This window comes from Engraulis encrasicolus, chromosome 13 (genome assembly GCF_034702125.1).
Source record: "Engraulis encrasicolus isolate BLACKSEA-1 chromosome 13, IST_EnEncr_1.0, whole genome shotgun sequence".
Taxonomy (NCBI): domain Eukaryota; kingdom Metazoa; phylum Chordata; class Actinopteri; order Clupeiformes; family Engraulidae; genus Engraulis; species Engraulis encrasicolus.
The window spans coordinates 24,672,077-24,687,076 of NC_085869.1; the positions used below are offsets into that span (position 1 = coordinate 24,672,077).

The 15,000-nt window shown below is 46.7% G+C and overlaps 1 protein-coding gene across 1 annotated transcript in view; it reads right to left on the reverse strand.

The window, feature by feature from the left end:
* The window catches only part of thsd7ba (thrombospondin, type I, domain containing 7Ba), a 206,551-nt gene that overhangs the window by 34,335 nt on the left and 157,216 nt on the right, over window positions 1-15,000 (reverse strand). Inside the window, exon 17 of the mRNA XM_063213542.1 lies at window positions 1,418-1,423. Within this exon, the coding sequence (XP_063069612.1) occupies window positions 1,418-1,423 (6 nt within the window). The remainder of the gene's footprint in view (window positions 1-1,417; window positions 1,424-15,000) is intronic.

Genomic DNA, 15,000 nt, shown 5'->3' on the forward strand with positions numbered 1-15,000 from the left:
TATCGCTCTGCTGCTCTGGTTTCTTTTTCTCTCTCTCGTTCTTTCTCTGTCTCTCCTCCCTGATGCCACATTTCTTTCTCTCTCTCGTTCTTTCTCTTTCTCTCCTTCCCAATGCCACATTTCATCAGACTCAGTAGAATACTATTCAATCCTTAAGTACTACATGGCCAGCCTGAAGGAGCATTCCGGAGACAAGATGCCTTCTTCCTGTGGCAGATTTTTTGACAGCCGCACAATGGATAACCGCCGTACATCCCGTACTTGCCATTTACATTCAATAACTAAGCTCTGATTTTAAACCCGGGAACAATAACAGCTATCAGAATATGCGCCATAAAAAATGGAAGAATGACCTTTGGCTCTCTCTCTCTCTCTCTCTTTCTCTCTCTCTCTCGCTCTCTCACTCTCTCTCCATTTGACAGATAAGTTCATGAATTTTCTCCCCCCTCCCTCACTTCCATATTTCTTTCTCTTTCTCTCTCTCTCTCCATCTCTCTATCCATTTGACAGAGAAGTCCATGAATCCTCTCCGCCCCCTCCCCCTCATTTTCATCTCTCTATCTCCTTCTCTCCGTCTTTATCTTTCTGTCTCTCTTTTTCTCTCACCCCTCATCACCTCCCTGTCTCTCATCGCAACTTTTTTTCCAATCGGTGTGAATTGCGAAACGAAAATAAAATCGCACTAAGGGTCAGCTCCTAGGAGCGCTCCCTCCGAAGGTTCGCTGACAATTTGCACAACTAATGAAGTCCCCTCGGCCCTTTTCAAATGTCAGTGCGGGGGTGAGTGGAGTGGGATGGTTGGGTGGATGGTTGGGTGCCATTCGGCTGCCGTAGTAGCGGATGTAATGAAGATGGAAGCCGCGCGTCTCAGAGTGCGTAACAATTTCTCTTTTTGCGGTGCTGCCACTGTCCTCACCACGCCACCCTCCTTCAGCCAAATTAGGGCGTGTTTTGGGCGGCGTGGGGCGAGGAGGGCAGTTGGTGGCGGGGAGTGGAGTGAGTAGAGAGGTTGAGCGATGATCGATGTTGGTGCTAGTGGTGGTGGTGGTGGTGGGTGGGGAAAGCGATTTGCCACAAGGAGTGTCAGTGGAAGTGTTAACTTGAAAGTCTAGGGCCCAGACGTGGCTCAAGCAGTTGGGCACTGGACTGCTATGCGGGGAACCTGGGTTCGATTATCAGCCCGGGTCATTTCCCGATACCTCCCCGTCTCTCTCTCTCTCTCTCTCTCTCTCTCTCTCTCTCTCTCTCTCTCTCTCTCTCTCTCTCTCTCTCTCTCTCTCTCTCTCTCTCTCTCTCTCTCACTTCGCTTCCTGCCTCTCCTCCACTGTCCTATCTGAAAAATAATATCCCCCCCCCAAAAACAGCAAAAAATGACTTGAAAGCACAGAATCAGAAACACAGAAGGAGCAGCACTGACCTGAGCCTTTCGTAGATGTCCGTGTTAGCAGTGCGTGACAGGTCAAACACAAACAAAAAAAGACACAAAAAGAAAAGGAAGGAAGGAAGGAAGGAGGGAAGAGAGAGAAGAGAAGAGAGATGATAGAGCCATTAGTTTTGGGGGTATGCACTCGTCCTCTCCAGTCCTCCTCTCCCTCCTCAGAGGTCTAACTTTTACAGTACGCAGCACAGGGACTGGCCTGACAGCAGAGAGCCCCAGTGAGTTTATAAATAAATTACACATCGGATGATGAAGTGCTGAATATCGGCTGCTCGTGGTGGGCCATTTGTGTCTTATTACAAGAAGAATGGAAGGGGGTGGGGGGTGGAAGCAAAAGCAGAAGCAGGCCATCGTGATTGGCTGCCGATGGGACGGACTTGTGGGCTTGTTGCGCGTTAGCGAGCTAGACCTGGAAATACCAATAGCAATCAGGCCTCATTCCCGCAGCAGGTTGCCTACTGCTATACAGCCCAGCACAGCAGGATCACGCTTCCATAGGCTTCGACTATAGATGCACCAGCACTGCTGCACAGCCCCTTATATAGATAGACAGTCAGATGCATAAATTAGCAGCAGCCTGATGATCGGCAACTCAATGCATACAGTATGCCGAGCAGGGGCGCTGCTAAAAATGTTGGGCCCCATGAAAGATTCAAATGTTGGGCCCCCAAAATGACAAATTACGTTATCAGCATCCTTCAGGGGCCCTGCCAGTGCTGCCGGGCCCTTAGAATCTGTAACACCTTTCCCCCCCTCGCGGCACCCATGATGCCGAGAGATAAACACAGATTGTGAGGCGAGGCCATTTAAAATAGATAGAGGAACAATCAAGTCGCAGTGCTAGCGCGACACCTCTCACGTCAATTTCCCTCGTAAAAGGTGTTGTTTGACATAACAGATGTCCCAGCACTCTGACTTGATGAAACTTGATCTTGACTTGTTCTTAATCTTTTCAACACATTGTGTTTTTGCTCCTTCCTCACTTGATATTGCATGTGGAGTGGTAGCACATGTCATTGAGTGAGAATATACAGAGTATGAGACACATTCCAACAAAAAATACACCACAGACAAATAGCTAAGGAATGTACTGTATAGGCACAATTAGCCATTGTGTTATTAAGCCATTGTATTGGCCATTGTAATGATCCAAAAACTATTGAAACTAACGACTTTTTTTCAGTAGCACCATCTGACAAAGCTTTCACACAATTAATATGGAAGCGAAGCTTTCTCACACACTTAATTCTGCATGGACAAAGAAGACACTCTCTCTTTCTCGCACTCCGTCCCTCTCTCTTACGGGCTTTTCCCCTCACTCTGTTTTTTAATCTTTCTCTCCAATTTTCTCTCTCTCTCTTTCCCTCTCACTCACACACGCGTGCGCACACACACACACACACAATGACACAATGACACAATGACACACACACACACACACACACACACACACACACACACACACACACACACACACACACACACACACACACACACACACACACACACACACAAACAATGGCACACTCACACTCACACTGACAAGACACACACTACAGCACGCGTGTCCACACACACACGAGCACATCCAAGCTCCATACAGTACTTGAGGGCCTTTGATTGGGTAAGGAAGTGAGGAAGGAAGCCATGCAGGAAAAGAGAAAGACACTGAGATGGCAAGCCTCACAGGCACGCCGTGCGCGATAACGGCACCACGCCATAAATCTCTTTAAGTGCCGGCACTACTGACTCAAACTTCAAACAGATTGGCCCATTACTGTCGCTTGGCCTCTGGACGGGATAGAAAACAATTGTGTGCCGCCGAGCAACTTCCCCGAGATGAATGTCTCCCCTCATGATGGACTGTAATGCACTTGAAACAGCCCCCCCCCCCCACACACACACACACACACCACCATCGCCACCACCACCCGCATGAATATCCGTGTCACTACTTATGCATGTAAAGCCAGATTGAAGTGTGAGAGTGGGCGACGAACCAAGTTATCAGCTCGTCTCCATATATACACGACCACACACTACACTACACTATACCGCACTGCACTAACACGAACACTCACACGGACAAGCGAATCAAATGCAAACCAATGATCTGCCTTATTATACAGCAGTACAAACTGGCGGCTGTTATCAGACTTTGTATGCCACCACCACCACGCTGAGGTGCTGTTATGTTATGTAGCGTCGTCCTGCTCGATATTACCATTAACAGAATGGCAAAAACCAACAGGGGTTGCCTCGCCGGAACGAAAACAGCAATGCATAGCTCACTCTAAAAAAAGAAAGGCAAAGCAGTCTTTCTACGGAGAAGAAACACAGTCAGGCGTGAGAATACAGCTCGTGCTGGAGCAGACAGATGAAACCGTTGTCCTGTCAGCGCGCGAGGCAAAGTACACAATCATCTCACACTTCACCGGAGATAAGCAATGGCAAGTTACAGTGCTGGGAGAGACAGATATGGCAGCTTCAACGCGTTCAGAAAAAGGGCTCCTTTTCGGGGTGGGAAAAAAAGCTAACTTGAAATGGATTCTCCTCCCAGAATGACCCGTATCCTCACCTCAAAACTATACCCTGCACACAGTCAGTGGGGTGCACAGACATTTTTTTGGGGGGAGGGGGGGTGCAGGTGCTGAAGGGGAGGTTGGGAATATGTGGAACTTTTAGCTGCCTTATTGGGCTATGCATAGACTACAGGCTTTATACTGTATGTCGATCGGACCAGAGTACATTGTGACAAAAAAAAGTGTTTAGTCCAGGAGGGTGAAGGGGCAGGTGCGTAGCCTCTCACTACAGCAGGGGTCGCCGGCGACCCTATTCACTTGCTGAAAATGCTTAACGACATCATAACAACATTGCTCTGACATTACAGAGAGCCATAGTGCTGCGCTAGGGGGTTAAGCACCACCTCGTCCCTGTCTGTGCACACCTATGCACACAATGTTTACCATGTGAAATGGAGCAGAGAACATAATGTACACAGGACAGCCCCCCCCCCCCCCCAAAAAAATGGAGACATTACATTCATGACCTTGGTTGCTAAACAGCATCTCCAGCAAGAAAAAAGACCATTCTGCCCCCTCGTCATACAGTATGTATGTGTGGAGGTGTGTGTGTGAGCGGAGGCTCTGGTAGAAGGGCAAGCGCCATTAAGCGGGTGGTTAAAATTAGATTTTCTAAAGCACAGATGACCTTTTTTCCTTCCCACTGAAAGAAATGAAGAGAGAGAGACACACAGAGATAGAGAGAGAGAGAGAGAGAGAGAGAGAGAGAGAGAGAGAGAGAGAGAGAGAGAGAGAGAGAGAGAGAGAGAGACACACAGAGATAGATAGAGAGAGAGAGAGAGAGAGAGAGAGAGAGAGAGAGAGAGAGAGAGAGAGATATTCCATCATTGTTAGGTAAAGAGATGACGGTTTATTGTCGCGCTCTGGAATCCTGGCTTAGCTGTTTTGTTATTCTAATTAGCCGATGAAAACTGTGGCTAACCTTTGCAACAGTGCTAAACGGCACACACATACACACACAAACCAACACAGCCACGCACGCACGCACGCACGCACACACGCACACAGACACACACACACACACAGACACACTCACACACAGACACACAGACACACAGACACACACACACACACACACACACACACACACACACACACACACACACACACACACACACACACACACACACACACACACACACACACACACACACACACACACACACACACACACACACACACACACACACACACACAGAGGCAGCTGGGCAGTGGAAGGACTCACTTTGACAGTGTCCTGGAGAGACTCCAAAACTAAATTGAGCATCACCCCACCTGGGACTGGGAGCAACCGTCTGAGCGCTATGCAACCGTCTGAGCGCTATGCATATTTGTGCCGGGAGGTTGAAATGAGGTAGAGGTAAAAAAAAGAAAAAAAAAGGGGGGGGGGGCAGCTTTTCGTTGGCCGGTCAGTGGGCCAAGGAATTGAAACCCATATTATGTATGTGTAGCCTGCCCTTGAAGAACTCACCCCCCCCTCTCTCTCTCCCTCTCTCTCTCTGCTGTTAAATACAGAACAGGCAGCATAGCACAGCACAGGAAAGAGGCAGTTTCTTCTCCCTCTTAAACTCAAACGATTGCGGGGGATAGAGAAGTGCTTTGCTTTTTCAGAGCCCATAAAAAGAGAAGAAGAAACTCCAGACACTTTAATTCCCAGTAAGAGTTTGCATAAAAGTCCACCATTAGCCCTTATTGAGCATATTATGAAGTAGTAACACGCTTTGCAGCTCTTCTGACTACAGGACTTTCTTTGTGAATGGCGAGGGGAAAAAAAACACGTTATTTAACAGAGAAAGAGTGAAAGAAAGACGGAAGACGAAATTGCCAGGCACACAAAAAGGGCCTTCTTTTCTTTTCTATCTTTTTCTATCTTTTTTTTTCTTTGAGAGAAGAGAGAGCTGTGAGAAAAGAATAGAGGTGCACTGTGGTAGAAGCATTTGTACGAAGCATGTCCACGGTTCCCAAACTGAGAATGGGGTAGCCCGATAAATCAGACTAAATGTGAGATTAAATGTGTAATTTAGTCGGGCCCTAATTAATGAGACATCAGAAGATTGTTGATGGGAACAACCCGTTGTTTTTTCAAACTGTGTCTGTGCCTATTGGCCAACGCTTTGTCGTCACTCCCTGAAAACCCTGTCCGATTTGCATCCAAAGATTAAAAACAAATCAAAACAAATGTCCTGCATTGTGATTGGCCAGCCAGATTCAGGGCATTGGGGCATTGTCCGAGGCTAGAACCACTCGCAGGCAAAAATAATTTACTAGGCTAGGCGAGAGGACCATTCGGCAAGATGGTGTCACAGAGAGAACAGTCAGACTGTTTCCATAAACCTTGAATATATGCCTTCACAGTAATATAACCATGACATAAATGGTAACGGTGTTAACTTCTGTGATTATTAAACATACTGCATTTACGTTTGCTGTACTTTCACATAAATATTAAGGGGCAAAAACGCTTTTGCAGAAATAGTCTTAGGTCTAAACGGGGGTCCCAGCGGAGAAAGCTTGGGAACGGCTGGTCTACTCCACGGCATGCCGGTGATGCACGGCTCTCAACCCATCAGCAACTGAATCCTTCGCCTCCTCGCCTCCTCTGACACCCAGCTTTCAGCAAAAGGTGCCTCAGCCCTGTAATGAAAGTGGAGGTGGAAGGATGCTCAGGGGGGGTTGTGATTGGGGGGCGGATGGGTTTGGGTGGATAGTTCTGCTGTGCCAAGGTTGTCTCTCTTTCTTCCTTCCTTCTTTCCTATTCCTACATGTTTTAACGAGAGAGAGAAAGAGAAAGAGAGAGAGAGAGAGAGAGAGAGAGAGAGAGAGAGAGAGAGAGAGAGATAGAGAGAGAGAGAGCAAGAAAGAGAAAGAAAGACAGACTCTGAAATACACACAGAGAGATAGAGGGCGATCGACAGAAAGAGAAAGAGTGATAGAGAGAATGAGCAAGAAAGAAAGAAAGAGAAGACAGAGGACATAGCGAAAGAACAGAGGGAGAGAGATGAGAAAGAGAGACAAAAAGGGAGAGAGAGAGAAAGAGAGGGGGGGGACAGAGAGAGATATGCTCAGAAAAAGAGTGAAAAAGAGAAAGAGAGAGCGAGAGACATAGAGGGAGATAAAGAGAGAGAGAAAGACAGAGAGAGAGATATACTCAGAGAAAGAGCGAAAGAGAGAGAGAGGGAGAGAGAGAGAGAGAGAGAGAGAGAGAGAGGGAGACAAAGAGAAGGGGAAATAGAGAGAGAGAGAGAGAGAGACGCTCTCTGGTGAGCAATGTGACTAATCACAGTTGAAAAGCTAAATTGGGTGCAGCAGATGAATAACAAATCTCCCCGCCTCAGACAAATTCGCCGCTACAGCAGCGCTCGCCGCAGCCACGCAGGGCCCAGTGTTAATGAAAAAAGAGCTTTATCCCAAATCAAAACATCAATCTCACACCCCCACCCGCACCCCAGCCTCTTACGCACCACTATACACCCCGCCACACACGCACACACACACACACACACACACACACACACACACACACACACACACACACACACACACACACACACACACACACACACACACACACACACACACACACACACACACACACACACACACACACACACACACACACACACACACACACACACACACACACACACACACGCCTCACCACTTCTCCCCAACGCCTCAAACTGTCAATGCTTTGACAGGGGGCATCAAAGCATAACGTCTCCCTCACCTGTTCACTAACAGCAGCATACGATACGATACGCCCCCGCACACACCAGCCAGCAAGCCAGCCAGCCACCCAGGCACCCACCTATTCAACAAGCCCATTCCTAAAGCCCCCACCACTCCACTTCACAGCCCCCCCCCCCCCCCCCCGCCACACACACACACACACCTTACACCTCAACACAGCCTGTGCTAAGGAAATGGCAGATCAAAAACCCTAAGAAGCATAAATGGAAAACACATCGATCGCTGCAGCATTCAATAAGACTGGGGGGACGTGATTATTTCTGGGCCGGGGGCAGGGTGGTGCTGTCATGGTGTGGTGGATGTAACAGTGGTGGGGGGGGGTACACTGGGAGAGTCTGCCCAGCAGGGAACGCGTTCAACCCCCACCGAGCACCGAGCGCCAAGCCCTGGTGTGAGTGGCTGATCCGGGCCAACCAATTACATGCAGCAGGGTGGAAGGATGGGGCTTGGAGAATGGAGGATAGAGGGGAGTTGGTGGAGTGCTACTATTACTGCATGGAGGTGGGAAGGATGGAGAAGTCGGGGAGTGAAGTGCTGCAACTGCAAGGAGGGTGGAAGGATGGAGGCGAGGGGGGGATGGAGTAACCTGGTTCTGACGCGATGGTTGTTACCAACCATTTGGAACATTGTCAATCGCTTAGCTCTGGAAAGGCGTGGGTGTGTTCAAAACAGCTTGAACCTGATTGGAGTATTCACGTGGCTTTTTTTGAATCACGTACCACTTCAACCACTGACTTGTATATATCCCTCCCCGCGATCCTCCCCCCCGTGATTCTGATTGGACAGGCTGTGAAATATCTGATTCCTTCGGGCTCATCTAAGATTTCCAGACCCAAGTGCGAGCTCACAAAGTTTAACGAAGTCTAACGAAGATGCACAAAGCACGAAGAGTCTGCGCGAGAGCCAGGCTAGGGATGCAGTTCTACTACAGCATGGTGGATGGAGGGTGAAGGATTTAGAAAGGGAGGGATGAGGGGGGGGGTGGAGGATCGGGGTGGTGGAGCGCTACTACTGCATGGAGGATGAAGGATTGAGGGAGGGGGGGTGTGGAGGATGGGGGGTGGTGGAGTATTACTACTGCATGGAGGATGGAAAGATGGAGGATAGTGCAAGTACTACAGGTAGAACCAGCAGCGAGCAGCGCTCCATGTTTTTTTTGTTTTTTTTTAAATATATATTTTTAGGGGCTTTTATGCCTTTATTTGATAGGACAGTCTGAGATGGTGACAGGAAGCGGGTGGGATTGGGAAATGACTCCGGCCGGACTCGAACCGTGGTCCCCGTGGGCATGCAAGCCCAAATGTGGGGGGCCACAGCGGCCCCCACAGTGTTCGATGTTGACTCCTACTGCTGCTTATACCCTCAGAGTAATATTATACCCTTATAATACTTATACCCTAATGAAATATCCTGATAATAATACATATACCCTTTTACCTTCATATACCCTCAGCCTTAGCTTCAGTCCACTACAAACTAGAGATGCACCGGATCCTGATTTTTAGGATCCTGCCGGATACCGGATCCACTGCTTAAGATCCTGCCGGATCCAGAACCGGATCCTACGAAAGGGTTGAGACACATTGCCTACTCGCACATGTTGGCCCTTTTTATTACGTTGGCTCAAACTATTTTTTAGACTCATTGGCTTACTGCCTCATGGCCTGCACTGGCCGCTTCCAAAGGGCTTTCACTTCATGCAGCAATTGGGGTTGTGAAAGACTGACTGAAAAACCCAGGCTAGAGATGCACCAGATCCTGATTTTTAGGTAACTGCCGGATACCGGATCCACTGCTTAAGATCCTGCCGGATCCGGATCCTGGGAAAAACCTATTATTCTGCCGGATCCGGAACTGGATCTTGGATCCTGTGCATCTCTAACTTATAATCTAATGAAATATCCTGATAATAATACATATACCCTTTTACCTTCATATACCTTCAGCCTTAGCTTCAGTCCACTACAAACCTTTTCTTAACCAGCCCCCAGCTCAGTTCACTGAACAGACAGGCATCTAGACACATGCACTCACACACAGGTATTCACACACACAAGCACGCACGCACACACACGCACGCACGCACGCACGCACGCACGCACGCACGCACGCACGCACGCACGCACGCACGCACGCACGCACGCACGCACGCACGCACACACATATAGATATTCACACACGCACGCACACACACACACACACACACACACACACACACACACACACACACACACACACACACACACACACACACACACACACACACACACACACACACACATGCACATATAGTACAGACATACTCACCAAAGAAACACTGAACACGCCCACGCACACACACACACACACACACACACACACACACACACACACACACACACACACACACACACACACACACACACACACACACACACACACACACACACACACACACACGTCTTTCATGTGTGAGAAATGCCCTTTTGAACCTTGAACACCCCTCCTGAGTTAAGTTTCCTCCAGCTGTAGTCTGGATCCTACAGCTCCTTTCAACCGAGCAAAAACCATACGATGAAGAGAAGAAAGAACGAAAAAAAAAAACACAGAACAAAACAAAAACAAAAATGGATACAAACTAGGGTACAACCAACGCTTTCATGTTGGCTTGGAAAGCGTTACACCTGCGAGCTACAAAACGCGGCCTGTAATAAAAAAAACACAGCGGCTACACATGGGTAGCCACCCGATTGGAAATAACTCTGACTCATTTACTTTGTTGTTGCAGCTCTCATCATGGACTGCACGTTAAATTTATGTACCAGAATGCGCTTCGATAAAAAACAAAATAATTATCGCTATTAACTCACTGGACAACAGCTCTGAGGAAAGAGACGTTTTTTTTTTTTTTTTTTTTTGCTTGAACACCGGCTTGAAAACAAAAAAGACATACTCTGCCAACCCATGCCATCATTAAAACGCCGCTTCTGGATAACGCACTCTCTGGAGAGACACAGTGGATGAGCAAAAAAAATAAAAATAAATAAAAGACCAAAAAAAATCCCTGTGCTATGATGCAGGACTTGAAATGACAGAGGGGGAGTCTTTTTTTTATTGGGCGCAATTGGTTCCCCCACTAAAGATTTATGAGCCTTGTTAAATTATGCAGTCTGGGCAAACCCGAACCTCCACTGGTCCCACTATCACCACCACCACCACCACCACCACCAGTCAGCCTGGTCCACTTGCTTGTGTATGTGCGATGTCTGCCATATGGCATGACCCACCGCGGAAAGAAAACGTGGGCAAGAGCAATGAGCTTTCATGTGGTCGACGACCAGCAGGGCTCGAGCAAGATGGCCTGAGGCCCGTTGCTGTGGGCCCCCCGGAAGGCAAATTTCGTGACAAATTAGTTAGACAGTGTCATAATTATGAGATAGGAATTCAGGATAACATGTCTACCAACTGTACTCAACACAACAGATTATGTTTTTCAATATTTGCATCTTGTCACAATTCTGCAAATGTTCACTTTTGACCAATCAGGGTCCCCTGGCAGGTGGGGGGGCCCTAGGCTACAGCCACATCTATAGCCTGTACATTAATCCGGTCCTGGTGACCAGGGGAAACTGGGGGAGCGGAGTGGTGCCCGCCCGGCACAGCCCCAGGTGCTGAATGAGGAATAGGGCATCTTACTGCAGACAAGATGGCATGGGCTCTGGGTAGGGATGCATCGACACCGATACTGGTATCGGTATCGGCACCCGAAACTGCTCATTATACTTGTACCCGTACTCGTCAAGCACTTGCCGATACCAGGAATGATACTGCTATTACACAAAACAATGCAAAATCTTGACACGTTCTGTGGACTTGAAAGCTGCATGGAAAAAAGTGCCACCTCATACATTTACTAACATTTAAATCTACATGGAAATGGACAATAAAAATATCACAGGTGGGGGAAAAACAAGGCAATGCATTTATTTTCATTGTATTTTGGTGGTAAGAAGGTATCGGTATCGGTACTCTGTATCGACAAGTACACACATTAATGTACTCGTACTTGAATCGGTTTTCAAAAAAGTGGTATCGGTGCATCCCTAGCTCTGTGGTATGGAAATTGCTACTGTTGCTGCATCTGCCATCGTTGGTGCTACCAGGAGCCCAGGACAAAGTCATCTCATCCCCTACCCAATACATAATGTATACGTACAGTGAGTCCAACATGTATTTGATCCCTTGCTGATTTTGTTGGTTTGCCTACTAGCAAAGACATGATCAGTCAATAAATGTTATGATAATATGTATTCTAATATGGAGAGAAAGAATATCAAAAAGAAAATCCAGAAATTAACTGAAGAGAATATATATTAATTTATTTCCATTTCATCGAGCAAAATAAGTATTTGATCCCCTGCCAACTGATTACAGTTCCGGGTCCACAGACCAGATGGGCACTTCCGATCAACTTGTCATCTGAATTAAAGACACCTGTACATACTAACATACATAAAAGACACATTGAATCAGCAGAATCAGTCCATAGTATGAGTGAATCAGTCACACTCCAACCTCACCAGCATGGGAAAGACCAAAGAGTGGTCAAATGATATCAGGGACACGATTTTAGACCTGAACAAAGATTAAATGGGCTGCAAAGCCACAAGAAAGAGACTGGGTATTAATGACCCAGCTGTTGATGCATTTCTTCCAAAATGTGAGGAATACAGCATGACTATCCATCAGCCTGTCTGGGGTTCTATACAAGATTTGACCTTTTGTAGGGATTTGATAATCATGAGAACAGAAAGAAATCACCCTAGAGCTGTACGTGATGAACTAGGCAATGATATCAAAGCTACTGGGACCAAAATCACTGAGAAAACTACTGGTAGCACTTAATGCCACGGAGGTTTAAAATCCTGTAGTGCACACATGGTACCTCTACTTCAGAAGGAACCTGCGCAGTCCCACTTGAGGTTTGCCAACGGACATCAGACTGGTTTTGGATATGATAAGGAGGTGCTGTAGTCAGATGAAACCAAAATCAAGCTGTTTGGCATTATCACAATTCAATGTGTTTTTGAGAAAGAGTACTGCTGTCTAAGATCCCAAGAACACCCTCCTCACCATCATGCATGAAAGTGGTATCATTATGGTTTGAGGGTGTTTGTCTGGCCAAGGCACAGGACAACTTCACATCGTCAATGAATGGATGGAGGGAGACATGTAATGTGCAATCCTGAGTGCAAACGCCCTTCCCTCCACCACTACACTGAAGGGTGGGCCATTTTAGGATCTCCCAACATGACAATAATACACAACATACAGTCAAAGCAACGAAGGAGTGGCTCAATAAGAAGCATATTAAAGTCGTGAAGTGGCCTAGACAGTCTCCAAATATTAACCCTATAGTAATTCTATGGAGAGAACTGAACCTCCCATTTGCCAAGCTACAGCCACAAACTATTAATGTTTTAGAGATAATGTGCAAAGAAAAATGGGCAAAAATAGAAACATTGTCATTAACTAAAAGAAGCATCTAACCTCAGTGCTAGAAAACTAGGGCTTTGCCACAAAGCACTTTATCTTCTTTAGCTAGAGGGGTCAAATACTTATTAGCCTAAATTAAATACAAATAAATTAAAATATATTATTTTAAGCTATTTTCTGGAATTTCTTTTTGATATTCTGTCTCTCCATGTTTGAATACATATTATCATAAATTTATAGACTGGTCATGTCTTTATTAGTGGGCAAACGGGCAAAATCAGCAAGGGATCAAATACATATTGGACTCACTGTATGTATGTAACATTATACATACAGTATGTAATGAGGATCCAATTCTGCGCCCCCTTTTCCCTGGGCCTATGGTGACTGAACCCTTTGTCCTCCTCTGCCACCCTCCCTGGCTGTTGCTTTGGTTGCCTGCTGCTGCTGCAACCCAGTAGAAATCAGCATCCACACACACTTTTGTTGTGACTTTTTAACCCGTTTCCGAGGGAAGACGTGAGAAAGACTGGTAGAACATTTCCATAACTGATGGAGATTAAATGTGCTCCTGTTTTTCGCCAGAGCTGTTGGTTTCGCGAGTCGTTTCATGGATGAGAGGAATGGGGGGGTTATTCATGAATGAGAATGTGTGCTTTTTTTTTACCCGAGTCCATTTTACTACTACGCCTACAACTCATTGCACCAGAGCTACCAGATGAACCATAAAAATGTGAAGGGGAAGTACGAAAAAATAATGAATAATGATGGATCCAAATCAAATTAACGGGTAATAGAGTGATGAAAATCGCATTACTTTCCGATGATAATGGAAATGACAAGCCTGTAATAACCGAGATATGGAATATAGATGAGAGAGATGAGTTAAGAATGGGGTAATGAGTCTTGAGGTGTGTCTTATGACATGTCAAACCCCGTTGTTCTGTGTTGTTTAACACTAGCCTTTTACAGGGGTGGTCCTAGGGGCGGGCCGATGGGGCAATTGTCCAGGGCGGCCCCATCACGACCCCAGAAAATGAGGACTCTAGGTTCGTCTATTAGATGATTTACCTCTTAACCTGGTTTACTCCTGAACCAGCTTCTTAGTATAGATCCCTGTTTACTGTTTGGCCCTAAAACAACCGGAAACCAGAAGCTTCATGAACCAGAAACTTCATGGTCATGTTCCCTGAAAGAATCAATGGAATTAAATGATTCTGAGGGGAAGTAAAGTCAAAATGGGCTGCTTCAGTGAGCGGATCTACCAATAGCTTCCTAATGGGCACAGTTCCGCCAGTAGAACGCTGTAATAAGTAGCCAATGAAAAGACTTTACCCTCATAGTACTGGCTGCACTGCTATGACTTTACATAGAGAGCATTTAGTAATACATTATGACTTGGGCACTGGCATTCTGGTAACAGCTACCGGTAATTCATAACAGAGGCCACGTCTTACGTAATGGAATAACATAGTCAAAGCCCAAGCCCAAACCCTAACCCCCAAGAGGCCACACTGTAGTGCATTGTAATGGCTTGATACAGTAGCTCTGCTCGACGGCCAGCTCATATCAGGGCTGGCTGGGACAAGAAAGCAGGCCGGGCATTTTCAGCTGAGACCGGTCCGCCAGGTATTAAAAGCGAAAATGTACATTTTTTGTCATCTATTACGAGCCATTTTGACCACAACAGGCAAAATGAATATTTAAATCTGACTCAGACAGGTCAGACTGTTGCGCCATGAGGACTGATACCAC